At 35.6% G+C, this 18249-nt stretch overlaps 1 protein-coding gene across 3 annotated transcripts in view; it reads right to left on the reverse strand.

The window, feature by feature from the left end:
- Window positions 1-8928: 8928 nt before the first annotated feature.
- The window catches only part of LOC127647262 (butyrophilin subfamily 1 member A1-like), a 35947-nt gene continuing 26626 nt past the window's right edge, over window positions 8929-18249 (reverse strand). For all 3 annotated transcript variants that reach the window (XM_052131409.1, XM_052131408.1, XM_052131407.1), the window contains one exon: window positions 8929-11057. In XM_052131409.1, the coding sequence (XP_051987369.1) occupies window positions 10513-11057 (545 nt within the window). In that variant the 3' untranslated portion in view covers window positions 8929-10512. The remainder of the gene's footprint in view (window positions 11058-18249) is intronic.

An 18249-nucleotide genomic window follows, 5' to 3' on the forward strand; every position in this document is an offset into this window, starting at 1 on the left:
TGTCCCAAACCATGCTTCATTATCATTATTTACAATCAAGAAGCTCTTTATTGAATTTGTACACAGATATGGACACTAATGTCTTTTTGTTTTGTTTTTTAACTTGTAGCTGTTTGTCTGTAAATTGAATCGGGTTCAGACCAAGCAATGAAACCAAGTGTGAAAATATCATAACGTTAAAAAACAAGAGTTCAGAGTTATTTGGTGAGCATAGATACAATGCATGGCATCTGTTTACTGCCCTTTAATTCTGGCAAACTGTCTACCTCTTGTTTGACATTTGTCCTGATCAGCATCTGGCAGAGCAATGAGGTGAGCATGGAGCCTTTACTGAGGTGCCTGAAACTTGTATAACCTGTGAGAGGACAGACAGAAAACAGGAAGTTCTTACACATACTCAGATGCACAAAATATTTCCAATTTTCTCATTATAATTCACCCTCATGCCATCCCAGATGTGAATGACTTTTTCTCATCTGTTGAACACAAACGAAAATAGAAGAATATCTCAGCTATGGTGGTCCATACAATGCAAGTCAACAGGTACCAAAACTTTTAAGCTCAAAAAAGCTACTAAAGGCAGCATAAAAGTAATCCAAATGACTCCTGTGGTTAAATCCATGTCTTCAGAAGAAATATGATAGGTGTGGGTGATCAAAAAGATCAATATTTAAGTCCTTTTTTCCTATAAATCTCCACTTTCTGCTGGCCAGGGAGGAGAATGTATAGTTAAAAGGACTTAAACATTGATCTGTTTCTCACCCACACATATCATATCACTTCTGAAGACATGGATTAAACCACTGGAGTTTTGAGTACAATTTTGAGCTTTAAAACACAGCTCAGATATTCTTCTAAAAAACTTTGTTTGTGTCCAGCAAAAGAAAGAAAGTATACAGGTCAGTGCTGGATATCTGTCCATCAACTCCACGACAAGTTACGAGCTACTCAAAATAAAATAAAATAAAAACAACTCGAAACAAAAGCTAAAATAAATAAATGAAAGCACTACAATAGCTTTGGGTGAGAAACACACCAAAACTTAAGTCCTTATTCTCTATAAATCCTGATATCCAGCCTAATGGCAATGCCACAGTTTCATCAGTTTTACTTTTACATTGTGAAAGATTTGAAATGTGCATGTCTCAAAAATATCGTCCATTCATAAACTCACTTTTTAAGCATTTCTTTAAAAAACAGACAGGAAATTTTGAAGTTATAAAGAGACTATAGACCTTCCCAATCATGTAAACAATAACAACTACTGTGCTGGTCCTGAATGTCTGACAGTACAGCGCCCCCTGCTGTTGTTATGAATGAGATCAATAACCAGAAATATTCCAGGAACACAAACGTCATCTCATTAACTGACAACTGGAATGTTCTATAAAAGAATTATTCAGAAGACAAATCATGACATTAACATTTTAAATGAAGTCATAAAAACAAACATATCATTTGGTGTAATCCTCTTCTGACTCTGTAAAAGTTGATAGTGAACTTACGGAAGGTCAGAAAACAATTTTATCTTTGTTTCATTACACAGATTAATAACAATTACCAACATAACACATCAATTTAAATCATTTTATGTTTCAATATGAGAAAGAATTAGTAAACTATTTTTTTTAAAGGTCAAAATGTCTGTCTGCAACTTGTGGATTATTCTGAATTACGTGATTATTATGTGTACACAGGATGTGTTAATTAAATATTATGTGGGTCAAAACAGACTTCAATAATTAATAATGAATTAATAACTATATAAATAAATTCTCCTCCTCTCATTCTGTAAATCTATTGTAAATTAAATGTGAGACAACCAAAATCATGTTAGACTGTTTACATATCTGGACTGCTGTAAAATCAAACATAACCCAATTTACAAAAAACAAAGAAAATGCGCTCAAAATTTTTAGATCAAAATAGAAAACAATAACAAATTAATACGTTGTGTAATATAATCATATCAGCAAAATCACCTTCTTGTACTGCTCTCTTCTCATTTAGTAAATGTAAAGTAAATATGAGAATACCAAGTTGACAGTTCATGTTTCTGATTTGCTTTAAAATATAATCTAAATTAATTTAATAATAAATCAATACCTTTATAAATCAATATATAACAGAAATAAATAATTTTGATGTATGTGTATGTTAACATACAGTAAGAGTACATCTGTTTATGGAGTAAACGAAAGATAATCTTTATTTACTATGTTGTTAATATTGGGCTTATCCAGCAGGTTTAATTCTAATGTCCAATTACATATTTTGTTTTCTCTAGAAGTGGTCATCTTCAATTCAAACTCTTCTTACATATGTAAATATATATTTTTAATTCAATAATTTCTAACCCAGTCTCCCATATGTTTTAACATAATATGTATTTAATGTAAAAATAAATAAGAATTTGACCTCTGTGTTTATAACCAAAAACGAGCATCAGTAGTCCCGCAATCACACTGAACACAACTGCAACTGAAGTCCAGATGACTGACATCCTCAAATAATTCATCATTTTACCTGCAGAACAAAACTGTCATCAAATGAACTCATTTGTGTTTAATCATATATATTACAGTTTGATAAAAACAACGATAAAGTTAATTTACAACATAAATGTAAAAACAATGTGCATATAATACCTGTATCCTAACACAGTTTGATTTACACTCTTAACATTAAAGGTTCTTTACATGCATCTACGGTTCCATAGAGAACCTTTAACATCCATGAAACCTTCCCATTGCACAACAGGTTATTTGTTGTGGAAAAGATTGTTTAAAATATAAAAACATTCTTCACAAGTGGTTCTTTTAAGAATCTTTCGCTTAAGGTTCTTTGAGGAACCATTAATGGTTCTTCTATGGCATCAGTGCAAAAAAAAAAAAAGAGCCTTTATTTTTAAGAGTGTACATAATGATATGTGCTTCATTAATAGGTGTTGTACTCAGTACAAGAAAACTGTAACATGTATTTCCAAAGATATAAAGAATTTCTCTGTTTTACAACTGTGCCCCAACCTAACCGTAACCATTAGTGGAGTACATATGTAATGTTAGGATGAAAAATGTAACCCTTAATGCTTTACAGACACTAGGGGGCGCCAGTAGTCTGTACAGTTACCAATAGTATAATCTTTCACACATGGTAAAATAGAATCAATACTTTATGGCTAATGACAGTTTGGGATATCTATAAAACAGAGATGTTTACCAACAGGGAAACAATTATTTAGATGGAAGGAATTAAGAGCCTTTCAGGACTCTAACTTGATTAAGGGGAAGTAAGCCAATTATTCCATCATGCCAAATGCCAGTGAACAATTATTATTCCTTCACAGATAACACCTTGCAAAAGTATTAGGGGAGGCCCATCCTTCAGCCAGGCAGATGTCCAACCAGGAAAGGCCCTTTACCCATGCCAAAGATGAAGCTACACCTTGAGTGGGCTTTAACCCCAATTGGGCACCTCATGCCCAGTGAATTGTAGGCAAATGTAATTGCTTCTACGATCCAGTGGGATAGTCTCAGTTTAGAGACTGTCATACCTTTGGAGCGCCTCTAAAATATGCAAAGAGCTGGTCTGTTAGTCTAAATGTACTGGTGCACTCAATCACGCTGGTCAAATTGGGGGGTTCACGTGATAAGAGCACAAAGTGATCATTTGTGTTCCGCAACTGCTTTCGGGTCCTTCAACAACGTATAACGTGCGAGTAAGGTGGACTTTCTGGTGCCCTCCTAGGGTAAGATGGTGCCCCCATAGGGAGTTGATGCCCAACGCAGACTAGCGTAGTCTGTTTATAGGGAACGGCGGTACTGAGTGCTCTGGGCAGATTGTATTTAACAAGCGCTCTTCCTCCTTGCAAAAGGGAGAGAAAGCCTGTAAGATTATCATCTGCTCTTTGAACGGGGCCCCCTTCGGCATATCGCGGTGCCGTTTAGTGGCCAGCTTTAGATTATCCCGGCCCATTCGACCTGTTTCGCAGCTGGCCCACCGGGAAAAGTCTCTGTTCTCCCTATGGCCACTCCGCCCCTGTCTGTTGCTCATTGAGATGAGTGCACACACAAGACAATAATCCCACTATTTGTGCTGCTTTACAATCCTTTGTGGTGAGCAAATGAGAAGATGACATTTAGCCATCCGACTGCAGCAACCTCTAATTGTAGATGCAGGAAAAATGAAATGGCTTGGGATGTATTGCAATGGTTCATAAAGTGGGGGGCCCACGAATACCTAGCTACGGCCCTTTTGATGGACTACCTATATGGTGCATTAATGTGTGTTTTGAAGCTCAGTATGAATCACCATCCACTTTTTTGTATGGAAAACAGAAGCCCTTCCATCCTGCCTGTGTCATTTTGGGTTTTACAGAAGAAAGGTTGGAATGACATGAAGGTGAGTAAATAACAACAACGTTCATTTTTAGGTGAACTATTCCTTATACTAGACAATCAAAGTCTGTATAACAGGGTAAAAGGGAGAGGAGGCGAGAACCGGCTTGACAATAGAAATAATCTTTTAATAATACAAAAAGACACAAACATAAACACATACAGGGCAGCTGCCCGTAACTCTCTCTCTGATGAACTGCCGCCTCCGGTCAGCTTTATACCTCTCGAGGGCTTGATTAGCCTGATTAGGGGCCGGTGTGCAGCATCATGACCAGGCCCAGCCCTCCTCCCTGCCACAGTATGTAAAATGCATCTGTAGCACGCGTCCTACAGTTTAAATGTGAACCACTTTCTAATGTCTTGGACCAGATCAGAAGACCACATTCACTCTTGAGCCAATATTGCTGCGAGACAAGGGAAATAATCACACAAGACAGGATTTTAGCTTAAAGTATTTTTATTTTATAAACCTCTGTGTTAGTTTTCAGTTTGGGAAAGGGAAAAAATGACAGCTTCAATAAAACAATTCATAAAAACCTTTAAATGAACTTTTCGAAATAACCAATTTGTTTCAGATAATTGACTCCTTGTGCTCAATAGTTATGTAGTTAACTCTTTGTTTATCCTGTTTAATTTAATTTGTAGCTTGTTTTAGTTATAGCTATTTACTCTTAATTACTTTGATTCTTTCTTTTATGTAAATGATATACTCAGCTCACACTCAAAACCCAAATTACAATTATTTAACTCAATAACCTCTGTATTCTCTCTTTTCAGAACGATTACAATAAAGAAAACAAAAAAAACTATTGGGAGAGTGAATTTCAGGTCAAATGTCCAATGACACACCGAATCAGAGTTCCTTTCAATCAATTGTCCTTGGTGGAAATAAACAGAAACTTAACTCAGTGTCCGTCCTGTTTACATTTTCAGTAAAGAACGTCTAGGTTATGGATGTAACCTCCATTCCCTGATGGAGGGAACGAGACATTGTGTCGGAGAAGCGACACTAGGGGTCTCTCTTGAGCACCGAATATATCTCTGATCTATGAAAAAAGGCCAATGAGAAGTTGGCAGCTAGTATTTGCTATACTACCCCAGTGTCGATTGTGGAGTCACAGAGGGTGATGGGGGCAGGTGCAGGTGAGGGTGAGTTCTTCCTGAAGTCCACAACCATCTCCACTGTCTTTAGAGCATTGAGCTCAAGGTTGTTTTGATTGCATCAGGTCACCAGGTGGTCAACCTCCCACCTGTAGGCGGACTCGTCACCATCAGAGATGAGTCCGATGAGGGAGGTGTCCTCCGTGAACTTCAGAAGCTTGACGGACTGGTGACTGGAGGTGCAGCTGTTAGTGTACAGGGAGAAGAGCAGAGGAGAAAGAACGCAGACCTGGGGGGATCCAGTGCTAATGGTTGTTGTAAATGATTATTTTCACTCCAATAAATGTTTTACAATAGAGCTGAAGGATCATGTCTGGGCAGTAAAAGGTGCCCTCCACGACCGCGTCAGCTCATCATCCACTACCGGGAATAAAGGGACTGGAGGGGGGCATGGCCACAAGCGGCGCGCCGAACCTAGATACCAGTCGTCAAGCCGCGAGTGTTCTGGGGCGGGCGGAGGTTTCCACTCTAGCCCCACACTCGCGGTGGCCTGGGAAAGCACGGCGGTCAGCCAACAGTTTGATCTTGTTACGGTTGATGTTCAAACCTTGTTTGCTCGTGTAACTCTCAGCTGTAATAAATTAAATCTCCATTAAAATACGATACATAATAAAACAAGATTTGATAAATCGTATATTTGTGTAAATAACAATATATAGAAACTGGTATCTAAAGTAAATAAGGGGTGATAGATAAATAAATACTAATACAACAGACTGGAAAAATATACATTTATTGATTTTAATATCCTTTATACTTTATATTTTGAATGTGTTGAATCTTGACACTGGGCAACGCAGCCTGAAAACTGCCCCATTTGAACTGTTTCATGCTGAAGAGATGCTTAAAAGTACGTTTATTTTCTCTCTCATAAATGTAAACGTGTAAATGTCAGCATCATACTGTATGTCCAAATGATTGATGCCTGTCACTCAAAACAACTCTGAACCTCGACCTGAGGAACAGAACTGATTTTCATATTCAAGTATTTTAGTAGTTCAAAGTCAAAATGTAACTAATTGTATAACTAAATATGAAACTGTAAATAATATTAGTAACACTGGGGTATTTTTTGTGACGTTATCATCCCGTGAACATCTCATACTGTTACACCCCTAGAGTATATAAAGTATACAGATTATTATTATTAAAATACACATTGGCCACAAATCATATGCCACCAATCCAGATTGAGTGATGCCATGTGACACTAAAAGGGCAACACTAATAAAATATCAAATATACTTTGATTATTGTGGACCAGCCGTGTCTGGAAATTATTCTAAACAATTTTGAAGCAATTCACATAAATATAAGAGGACTATTTAAATATCTTGTAAACACTTCCTTTATTAAAAGGATGAAAATAATGAATTGTTATAAAGGCTCCACAGCTGCTATCGGCTGTGTCTGTGTGATCTGTGTGAGCTGTTATCTGAAAAGATGTTTATTCCTGTTTGTTCGTGATGATTGATGCAAATGTAACATCCAGATGTTATTAATTGACCTCAAAGTAAGTCTTTTTTTTTATCATATTTGTGTTAACAGTAATCTGAACAGTGTTATATGAATCCGTGTCATATTTCCATGTTAGAGTGTGATGATTAATTCTTTATTAATATGGAAATCATTGTTACTGGTTATTCATGAGGTCTTTGTGGAGGTATTCAAGGACTTTTATTTTGAAAGTTTTCTCGGAAGATACGCAACCGCGAGAGAGAGCGCGAAGGAAAATAATTCGGAGAGCACGAGTAAAGCTGAGTGAAAGACGAAAGAAACAGTTTTCTAGTGATTTATTTTCTTTTACGTGAACAGCAGTTGACAAGTGTCGAGGTGAGCTGACGAGAAGCTGTACCGAGCTTGTGCTGTCACGAGTTACAAGTGTGATCGCAGCTGAAGTAGAGTGACATTGCTCGTCGTGTTTTTCTCCGATTTAAGGGAGCTGAGGTACTGTGAGTTTTCTTCATTGTTGTTTCACCACAGTTGACATCCGGAAGAAAAACACGGACATAATTTGTTGTTGTTGTTGATGATGTAGAATAAAGCCGATTCAGAACGAGTGGTTTTTGCTACTGTTGTTTCGAGAAAAATCCTCGCTATCCATTTTGACACATTAGCGCCGCTCTGTGGACGCAAGCGGCATTACAGACTCTTTGAAATTCTTTTGATTTCATTTTTCCCTCCCTATTTTGAGTATATAGCCTCTTCCCTGAGAATTTGCTTTTCATCTTTCTATATTTTCTCTATAATAAATGTTTGGACGCTTTGCAGTATTTTTGTTTAACAACTTTGTAATTCTACAACAATTCCTTGTAATTCAACTTTGTTTAACACTTGCATGGACTTGTGTACGGACAATTTAGTTTGCACAAGTGAGTGAATCCGCATTTCTGGGGTTTTTTCCCAGAGACTGTCTCTTCTTTCTTTTATTTAAAAAAAACAAAAAAACATTAATTTTCCTGTGTTTGAAAAAAGAAGAGACTTGCTATCTTTAAACAAGTCTGTATAGCTGTTCTGACTACCCTGCCATACCTGGACAGTCCAACTCCAGACCAGTTCTGCGGTGAAGTCAAATTTAAACCTTGAGTTGTGAATATTACTCAGGTATGATGATTGACGTGAGAGAAGTATTTGATGTGAAATGTAATATTCATTATGTACTGCTGACTGAACTGGTTCTCTCTTGAATATTCTGTTGAGCTGTTGTTTATTTAGTTTGACTTGAGTATTCCTGCAGAAAGGAAAGAGACTGAACACAAGCTTGAAGCGAAGTGAAGCTTTAATTCTGTGATTGTTTATTTTTCATTCATAAGTGATGTGAAACAAAAGTTTATTTTTGGCACTTGCAATCATTTTCTTTATTTTATTTAGAATAAATACATCTACAATCTCTGTCATCTTGGAGTAGGAGCATTCCTCCTGTCTTGTTGGCTGGTAGTAGAAAAAGGGGTTAATTCATTTTATTACACTCTGGGAAAGCTGCCGTGTACACTTTAATCCTGGGGTCGCCTCCTCACCAGCCATTGCTAAAAAAGCACAGTTGATTAAGACAGACTAAAACATACTTATTTATAATAAGTACAGGAGTTAATTGTCCGAGGAGTGGGGACTTAGATCCTGTCATTTCTCTAGGCGTCCAAGATATTCAGAATAGATACTTACCCCTACATTGTAGTGAAATTCCCCACTACATCTTGATGATACAATGTTAATTTGTTAAACTGTTATCACCCCAAACGAGTGATTAGATTCATGTTTGCTGGAATGTTTTTCATGTTAGCTATGATGTTATTCATACATGTCAATTGTATGTTATTAACACCCACTAATCGCTCATGTTATCCTGTGAAATACCTTGTTTCTATTTATTGGACGATATATTTGGTACAGAAATGTCCCTCAAGTGAATTAAGAATATTTTGGTTTCCTTATGTAACAATGAATGCCTGTTATTGTGTATATATTCAGTTTATTCATTGCCTTTATTGTATTTCTTGTTTTCAGACTATAAAACCATCCTTATGTACATCACTGAATTTACATCTGTGGTCCATTCACCTACCATCAATACACAGTGATTAAGGTGAACATCTGTCTCCTCATCATTTGTGCTCTGACTTTAATGCTTATGATATTAAAATATATTTTATTGTCACACTTCATGTATTTATCACGATACAAACAACTGCAACTCAATGAACTGTAAGCTGTGAAGAGAAAATGTAACATTGTTTGATTTCTGTGCGTGCCCTGAGATTAAATCCTGCAGTCTTTCTGAATACTGTAAGAAAATGATACAGTAGATCTGCTTTGTGCTTGTCTAATGAAGTCAGTAGATTTGACATGCAATTTTTAAGAATGGAGAAGGCATGGAAATTATTGATACTCATTTCACAACAGTTCACAAAACTGAACGGAAATTAAAGATCTGCTTTGTTCTTATAATGCTTAAATACTATAAAGTCTCTTGCCAGATTTTGGTCATGACCATCAAAATGATTCAATGACTGGCTCATTGCACTTAAGACGCTCATTTGTCGCCACCTAGTGGCATCTCCAGAAGTGTTCACTGAAATAGTCAATGAAACTGAACACATTAGTGAAACACAAGCAAGCCACAACAAAATGCCTTTTATTATTGCTGCTAATTCTGCACATACTTGCAGATCATTTTCTATACTTGAATAGCAGCCAATCAGGAAGTAGCTCACAACACACAAACACAGATAGAAAACTACAATGTTACACACACAAAACACCACAGGGTCATAACAGTTCTTCTATATGTGTAAGGTCTATTGTTGCACCTTGAAGAAACAAACGGACATTTTTAATCATTATTTTGTGATAAGAGATAATTACTAACATCAGTGGAATCCAGACAAAACATCTGATCTGTTTAAGGGAATATGACATGCATGTTTTGGGCTATAAATTATAATATAATATCTGCTCAACTCTCTCTTGGGCTTTCTGCTTCACTCTCAGACCTCGTGACCTCTCCACAGTTTATTTTACTTCGTCTTGATTGAGATTTTAGCATTAGACTTAATCTTCGTTTCGGTTAATACAAGATATTTACTATAACATTCAACATTTATTCTATTTCTTTTTATTTGCTTTATTTAATGTATTCGTTTGTTTTGCATTTTAAAGATTTGTTATTCATGTCCAATCAATATCATGATTGATAAAATGGATTACTCATTTTGGGTACAAAATTGTGCCCTAAATATCTTTTGTGTACCTTTAAATGTACAATTATATTTTTGTTCCTCTGAGGGGGTAAAAATTACCTTTTTGTTTTGTTCAAACACAAATGGCACCAAAATAAGGGTAAATAATCCAATGGCAGATTTGTACTTTAAACAGTGTATTTATGTCTGAGAGTGAATAATTATTTTATTTTGTCATCTTTGCTGTTGTAAATACATTCATCTGTAAATTAATCTCATTAGAAATCATTACAGATGATCAGTGGTGCAGAGTTTTCATTCCGATAATAACCTAAACCAACAAATGGATAGAGTTTCCCAGTGAAAGACTGACCAGTGAAAGAGTAGATATGAGACCTGTCCTCCACATCATAAAAGGAGACCAGACCCTCCTCATAATCCACAAACACACCCACCCTCTGTGGCTCCACACTCAGGGAAAGAGAGACACGTTGAGAATCACAAGCCCAATATTCCCCATATCTCTGCACAGTCCAGTATCTGATCTCAGGTTTCAGATTAATCCTCCCCTTCCTGTCAATGGATTCTCTGACGACTCCTAAATGCCACTCAGTTTGCCCCGTCACCTGCACCTCAAAGTAAAAACACCCTGAGGAGAATCCTTCCTTTCCCAGGATGGCAAGATATTTATCAAACGTGTCACTTTGCTCTTTTCCTCTGTTGTTCACTTTTGTTGATCGTGTGTTTCCGTCTCTCACTTGTTTCCCGTCATCAGACACAGTGAGACGTGGATGAGCTGAATCAGGATCCAGAGTCACGTTCACTGTTAAAAAGATTATTCTGCTTTAATGATGTGTAACAACAACAATAATAAAACACCTCATGGAGACATTAATTAGATAAATCACTAAATCAAAACAACACTAAGAGTTACAACAACAAGAGAATAACTTAACACAGGTGACAGACATAAAGGATAAACATGAACACAACAATCAAAACATTGCAGATATCAGAGAGATCACAACTGAACATGTGAGAATAAATGCATTGTTTTAAGTTTCTTTTGTTTGTATTTGTATTTACAGTTAGACATGTTTGTGTAGATTTATATTGTGTTGCAGATATTTCTGTTCCCTTTCTACCAAACTGATTCAAAAAATGTTTTTCTGTAAAAGATTTTCATCGCAGTGATCAAACATCAGGATAAATTCAGAAACCTGCAGCTCTGTCACACATTATGACATGTTTACTGTTTACTCACATGCATGTTTACTGTTTACTCATCTGTATGTTTACTGTTTACTCATCTGCATGTTTACTGTTTACTCAACTGCATGTTTACTGTTTACTCATCTGCACGTTTACTGTTTACTCATCTGCACGTTTACTGTTTACTCAACTGCATGTTTACTGTTTACTCATCTGTACGTTTACTGTTTACTCATCTGCATGTTTACTGTTTACTCACCTGCATGTTTACTGTTTACTCACCTGCATGTTTACTGTTTACTCACCTGCATGTTTACTGTTTACTCATCTGCACGTTTACTGTTTACTCATCTGCACGTTTACTGTTTACTCATCTGCATGTTTACTGTTTACTCATCTGCACGTTTACTGTTTACTCATCTGCATGTTTACTGTTTACTCATCTGCATGTTTACTGTTTAATCACCTGCATGTTTACTGTTTACTCAACTGCATGTTTACTGTTTACTCATCTGCACGTTTACTGTTTACTCATCTGCACGTTTACTGTTTACTCATCTGCATGTTTACTGTTTACTCAACTGCATGTTTACTGTTTACTCATCTGTACGTTTACTGTTTACTCATCTGCATGTTTACTGTTTACTCACCTGCATGTTTACTGTTTACTCACCTGCATGTTTACTGTTTACTCACCTGCATGTTTACTGTTTACTCATCTGCACGTTTACTGTTTACTCATCTGTACGTTTACTGTTTACTCATCTGCATGTTTACTGTTTACTCACCTGCATGTTTACTGTTTACTCACCTGCATGTTTACTGTTTACTCACCTGCATGTTTACTGTTTACTCATCTGCACGTTTACTGTTTACTCATCTGCACGTTTACTGTTTACTCATCTGCATGTTTACTGTTTACTCATCTGCACGTTTACTGTTTACTCATCTGCATGTTTACTGTTTAATCACCTGCATGTTTACTGTTTACTCAACTGCATGTTTACTGTTTACTCATCTGCACGTTTACTGTTTACTCATCTGCATGTTTACTGTTTACTCATCTGCATGTTTACTGTTTAATCACCTGCATGTTTACTGTTTACTCACCTGCATGTTTACTGTTTACTCATCTGCATGTTTACTGTTTACTCACCTGCATGTTTACTGTTTACTCATCTGCATGTTTACTGTTTACTCACCTGCATGTTTACTGTTTACTCACCTGCATGTTTACTGTTTACTCACCTGCATATTTACTGTTCACTCACCTGCATGTTTACTGTTCACTCACCTGCATGTTTACTGTTTACTCACCTGCATGTTTACTGTTTACTCACCTGCATGTTTACTGTTTACTCACCTGCATGTTTACTGTTTACTCACCTGCATATTTACTGTTTACTCATCTGCATGTTTACTGTTTACTCACCTGCATGTTTACTGTTTACTCATCTGCATGTTTACTGTTTACTCACCTGCATGTGTAACCCTGGTTAAATAATGGGTAATTGAAAGGAATTAAGTTTCATTAATTCATTATTTATTAACATCATATTTCCCTAATAAAGGTGAAAAGAAATGTAAAAGTTATTAAAGAAAATTAAAATGAAGTCAATTTAAGATATTTCGTTGATTATCGATTTGACCAATGAGAGCTCTCGATCATCACGCGCCCCGCGTGTCCGCGTGCACGCGATACAGCGGGAGAGAGATAAAGTAATTTTAACGCCCGGTTCACACATACTCCGTTTGCGGTGCGTATTTTTTTCCGTACCCATGTTAGAGAGAGAGCTGAGCATGGTTCGGCTCAAGATGGCGACGTGAGCGGTTGTGGTATTTTGAGCTGAGACAGAAACATAGGGTCCACTTAATTTAATACGATTTAAATCGTATGGTTGCTTAGTATTGCTAGTTATGCTTTTGTAAAGACACTTTTGGAGAATTTTAACAACATTGTTGTGTATAAACGGTACTCTCTCGGCCGCTTGGTAGACGGACATTTCGAAAAGATCAAAGATGGAACTTTCTTTGGAGATGGAGATTGAATCTGCGAACGAAAAAAGGTGTATTGATGATGTCCATTCTTATAGTTGTAAAGTGGTTGAGGGAGGTACCTGTAATACAAATCCTAATACGCCAGTGAAACGTCCAACAAAGAAAGCTAAGAATGATGGAGGAAATGAACTTTCTTTGACTGAGATGCAAGAGAACATCATTCGCGTTCTGACGGCGAAAATCGACGAACGATCCGATCAAATTGACATGGCAGTCAAGCAAAACACTCTACAAATTGAAGGACTCAAAAAATCACTCGATAACTGTTACCTAGACATTGCTGATTTAAAGAAGGAAAGTGCATGTCTTAAAAAACAGAGCGTGGAATCTCAAAAGAAGATTCATGAAATGGAGCAGAAGCTAAACGACGCTGAGCGATATAACAGACGATGGAACTTGCGTCTCTATGGACCCCTGAGAGACCAGAAGAAGACGTTAAAGCGGTTGTGAAAGAAATATGCAAAGAGATCCTTCCAGAAGCTGAATGCACCTTTGTGACAGGTGCCATTGATGTAGTTCACAGGATTGGCAAACATCCAGAGATGAAGAGCAACGTCACACCGCGGCCAGTGATCATCAGGTTTCTTTCACGGACGGCAAGAGACTTGGTATGGAGAAATGCCAAAGCAAATGAATATCTGCAAAGAAAGCATCTTCGTTTTAAAGAGGATCTGACCGCTGCAGACAAAGAAGCACGCACAAAATTATGGCCTCTTGTTGAAAAAGCACGCAAAGAGGGAAAGAGAGCGTACTTTGTAGGTAACAAGGCTTACATAGATAAGAAAGAAGTTCGAGTTAGCTAATGTCTCAGAAACTGACATGTTGAGTAGCTAGGCTACTTGGAGCAACTAACTTTCTTACTTTTGAGTAGCCCACATGTAGGCTGTATAGGTAACAAGTTATGTTAGAAATGGTATACTTATACAATTACATTTAAAATTGTGTTTTGTGTTCATATGCAATTATAAGTACAATATTTGTATTTATAGGTTATTAATTTTTTTTTTCTTCAAGGCATATTGCAGAGCATATGGAAGATATTTATGCAACAAACAATAGCTTTAAAAGACCCTAGTTCAAAAATTCGATTTAAAAAAAAAAAAAAAGTGTAAACGATGTCTATATCAGTTTTTTCAATTAATGCCAGAGGTTTACGAGATAATTTGAAAAGGAAATCCTTATTTTTATATTGTAAAGGAAAGGGTGTTGATTTTTCTTTTGTGCAAGAAACGCATGCTTGTAAGGAAGATGAAAAGTTCTGGAGAAGTCAATGGGGAAATGACATATGGTTCTCACATTTCAGTAATAGATCTGCAGGGGTCGCTATACTGAAAGGAAACTTCAGAGGTCAGGTTCTTAGCCATGAAATAGATAGTTTGGGAAGAATGGTAATATTGCATGTTAACATTGATCAAACTCATTACTCTCTTGTGAATTCATATGCCACCAATAATAAACAGCTTAATGAAACATTTTTCAAAAATATAGAAATTAAATTGAAACAAGTTATAACTAAATTTCCCTTAGCAAAAATAATATGGGGAGGTGATTTCAATAGTGTATTTGATGAGGATTTGGATAGATGGCCATCAAGAAGCAATGGAACTCATTGTGAAATCAGAAATGTATGTACCCGTGTTGGTTTAGTTGATATCTGGCGACTCAAAAATCCAGACAAAAGAATCTACACATGGAGCAACAAAGATTATTCCAAACAATCACGCATTGATTTTTTTCTAATATCAAATGAACTGGAGCAGTGTGTCCAGATGGTTTCTATAGAGCCGTCAGTTTTGACTGACCATAAGGGTGTATCAGCTCTTGATAAATACTCATGGTCCAGATAAATCTAAATTAAAAAGGGGTTATTGGAAATTGAATAAAAAGTTATTAGATAATCACAAATTTAAATTGATGGTATCAGAGTTAATTGATAAGCACTGGTCTCAGGCTAAAATAACAAATGTTTATGGAGAACATTGGGAAATAATGAAATACAAAATTAGGAACCTAGCTATTTCAATGGGGAAATCGATTGCTTCAGTTAAAAGACAAAAAGAACATATTGTTATTAAAGAAATAATGCGCCTATCAAGTAAAGAAAATTTGAACATGCAGGAACTAATAGATTTATCATCATTACAAGTACAACTGGATAACATTTATCAAGAAAAAGCAGAGGGTGCATTTATCAGATCTAGATATAAATGGTTGGAAAAGGGGGAAAGAAATACTAAGTACTTTTTTAATCTGGAAAAAAGAAATGGTGAATTGACCTCTATAAACAAATTGTTAATTAATAATACAGCTACAGAGGATGAAAAAAAGATATCACAGTTTGTTACTCAGTTTTACAAAGGTCTGTACTCTCCCAACTCTGTGTCTTCTGATCTGAGTGACTTTCTAGATAATGTTTTAGATAATGCCAAAGTTATTGAGGATGATTTTAAATTGTTTTGTGATGGTGATTTAAGGCTAGAGGAAGTTAAAGAGTGTATTGGCAGCCTTAAAGATAATCGTTCTCCAGGTAATGATGGACTTGTCAGTGAATTTTATAAAGTGTTTCGAGATAAGTTAGCTCCTTTTTTGCTGGCCGTATTTATAGAATCTATTGAAAAGGGAGAACTGCCTTCCTCTTTAAAACAAGGTGTTATTACATTAATTCGAAGCCAAACAAAAATATTCTTTATTTAGAGAATTGGAGACCCATTAGTCTATTAAATAATGATGCCAAATTATTTGCTTTAATCTTTGCCAAAAGATTGAAAAAAGGATTAGGAAATATTATTGACGAGGAACAGACTGGATTTATTCAAGGAAGGCACATTAGTAATAATATTAGATTGATACTTGATATGGTAGATTACAGTGATTATGTTTTAGATGATAGTTTTATTTTATTTATTGATTTTCACAAGGCATTTGATACCATAGAACATAATTTTTTATTTAAAGCAATTTATTTTTTTGGGTTTGGCAATTATTTTCAAAGGGCTATCAAAACTCTATATAAAGGATGTACTAGTTCTGTAAAATTAGCAAGGGGACTTCTGGCAGATTTGAAATAGAGGGATCAGACAAGGGTGTCCAATCTCCCCATTTTTGTTTTTGTTAGCAACGCAAATAATGGCCCTTCACGTTAAAAAAGGACATATTCAAGGAATTACAGCATTAGGGAAAACATTTAAGTTGTGTCAGTTTGCAGACGACACTGCTTTATTTTTGAAGGATAGAAATGAAATCATCAAAGCAGTAAAATGCATAAATGAGTTTTCAGATGTATCAGGGCTAGGAATGAATATGAATAAGTCTGTTCTGTTTCCTCTTAAAGAATGTAGTTTAACTAATTTATGTAATATTCCAATTGCAAATCAAGTTACATATCTGGGAGTTGTTATATGTAAAGATGAGAATTTGCGTAATAATTTAAACTTCAACCCAATTATTAACAAAACTAGTAAGAGGTTTAATGCATGGCTACAAAGGGATCTATCAATTCTGGGGCGGGTACTTTTGTCAAAAGCTGAAGGAATCTCCAGATCAGTCTATGTTTCGTTATCATTGGATATTCCCACTAAAGTTACCAAACAACTAGATAAAATGCTTTTTGATTTTATTTGGAAAAACAAGCCACATTATTTGAGAAAAGAAATTTTATGCAATCCTAAAGATCATGGTGGTTTAGAGGTTTTGAGTTATGATGCTTTGAACAATGTATTTAAAATAAATTGGCTTATTCAGTATTTAAAAAATAAGGAATGCATTTGGAATTCCTTTCCCAATTATCTGTTTAAACAATTGGGCGACCTCTCATTTTTACTGAAGTGTAACTTTTCGATTGACAAAATACCATTTAAGCTTGCAAAATTTCATAAACAAGCTCTCATGGCATGGACACTGGCCTACAAACATAACTTTTCACCTAGGAGATATTACATTTGGAACAACAAAGACATCCTTTACAAAAATAAATCTCTTTTTTTTGATTACTGGTTTGAAAACAATATTATATTAGTTAGCCAGCTTTTGAATAATGATGGAAATTTATTAACATATAGAGAATTTTTGAATAAATTTAAAATACCAGTTAGACCTAAAGACTTTGCAGTTGTAATGGATGCGATTCCCAGGAAAGTATTGATCCTTCTTAAAAATGCACCACAAGAGGAAGATCTAAATTTTACAGACATTATGGGTAAAATATTTCTGGGTAATACAGACATTTTACAAAATAAAGTCTCAAATAACTATGTTAGGAATATACTTAATAATATTGTTTACCCTCCAGCTCGTTTTTTCTGGTCATCTGTGTTTGGAGATGTAAATTGGTGTAATGCTTGGCGAACAGTGGATAAATTCTACATTAATAACAAAGTAAAAGAAGTCTCTTTTAAAATAATGCATAGAATATATCCAGTAAAACATGTATTGGAACGTTTTAAATTAGATATTGATTACTCTTGTAATTTCTGTAAAGGTGAAAAGGAAACAATTTTTCATTTATTTTTCCATTGTATACATACAAAAATATTTTGGATTGATGTGGAGCGTTTAATTAAGGAAAAATTGACCATTGACTTACAGCTGAGTGGATTTGACATTATGATACACTTTAGTGATCATGGGATTGAGAAAGATAAGGCATACTTTATACAATTGTTAATACTGATGGGGAAGTTCCACATTCATAAAATGAAATGGTCTGGCTCCAAACCTAACTTTTCTTGCTTTAAAAATGATTTTAA

Source organism: Xyrauchen texanus, chromosome 8 (assembly GCF_025860055.1).
Source record: "Xyrauchen texanus isolate HMW12.3.18 chromosome 8, RBS_HiC_50CHRs, whole genome shotgun sequence".
NCBI classification, from domain to species: Eukaryota; Metazoa; Chordata; class Actinopteri; order Cypriniformes; family Catostomidae; genus Xyrauchen; species Xyrauchen texanus.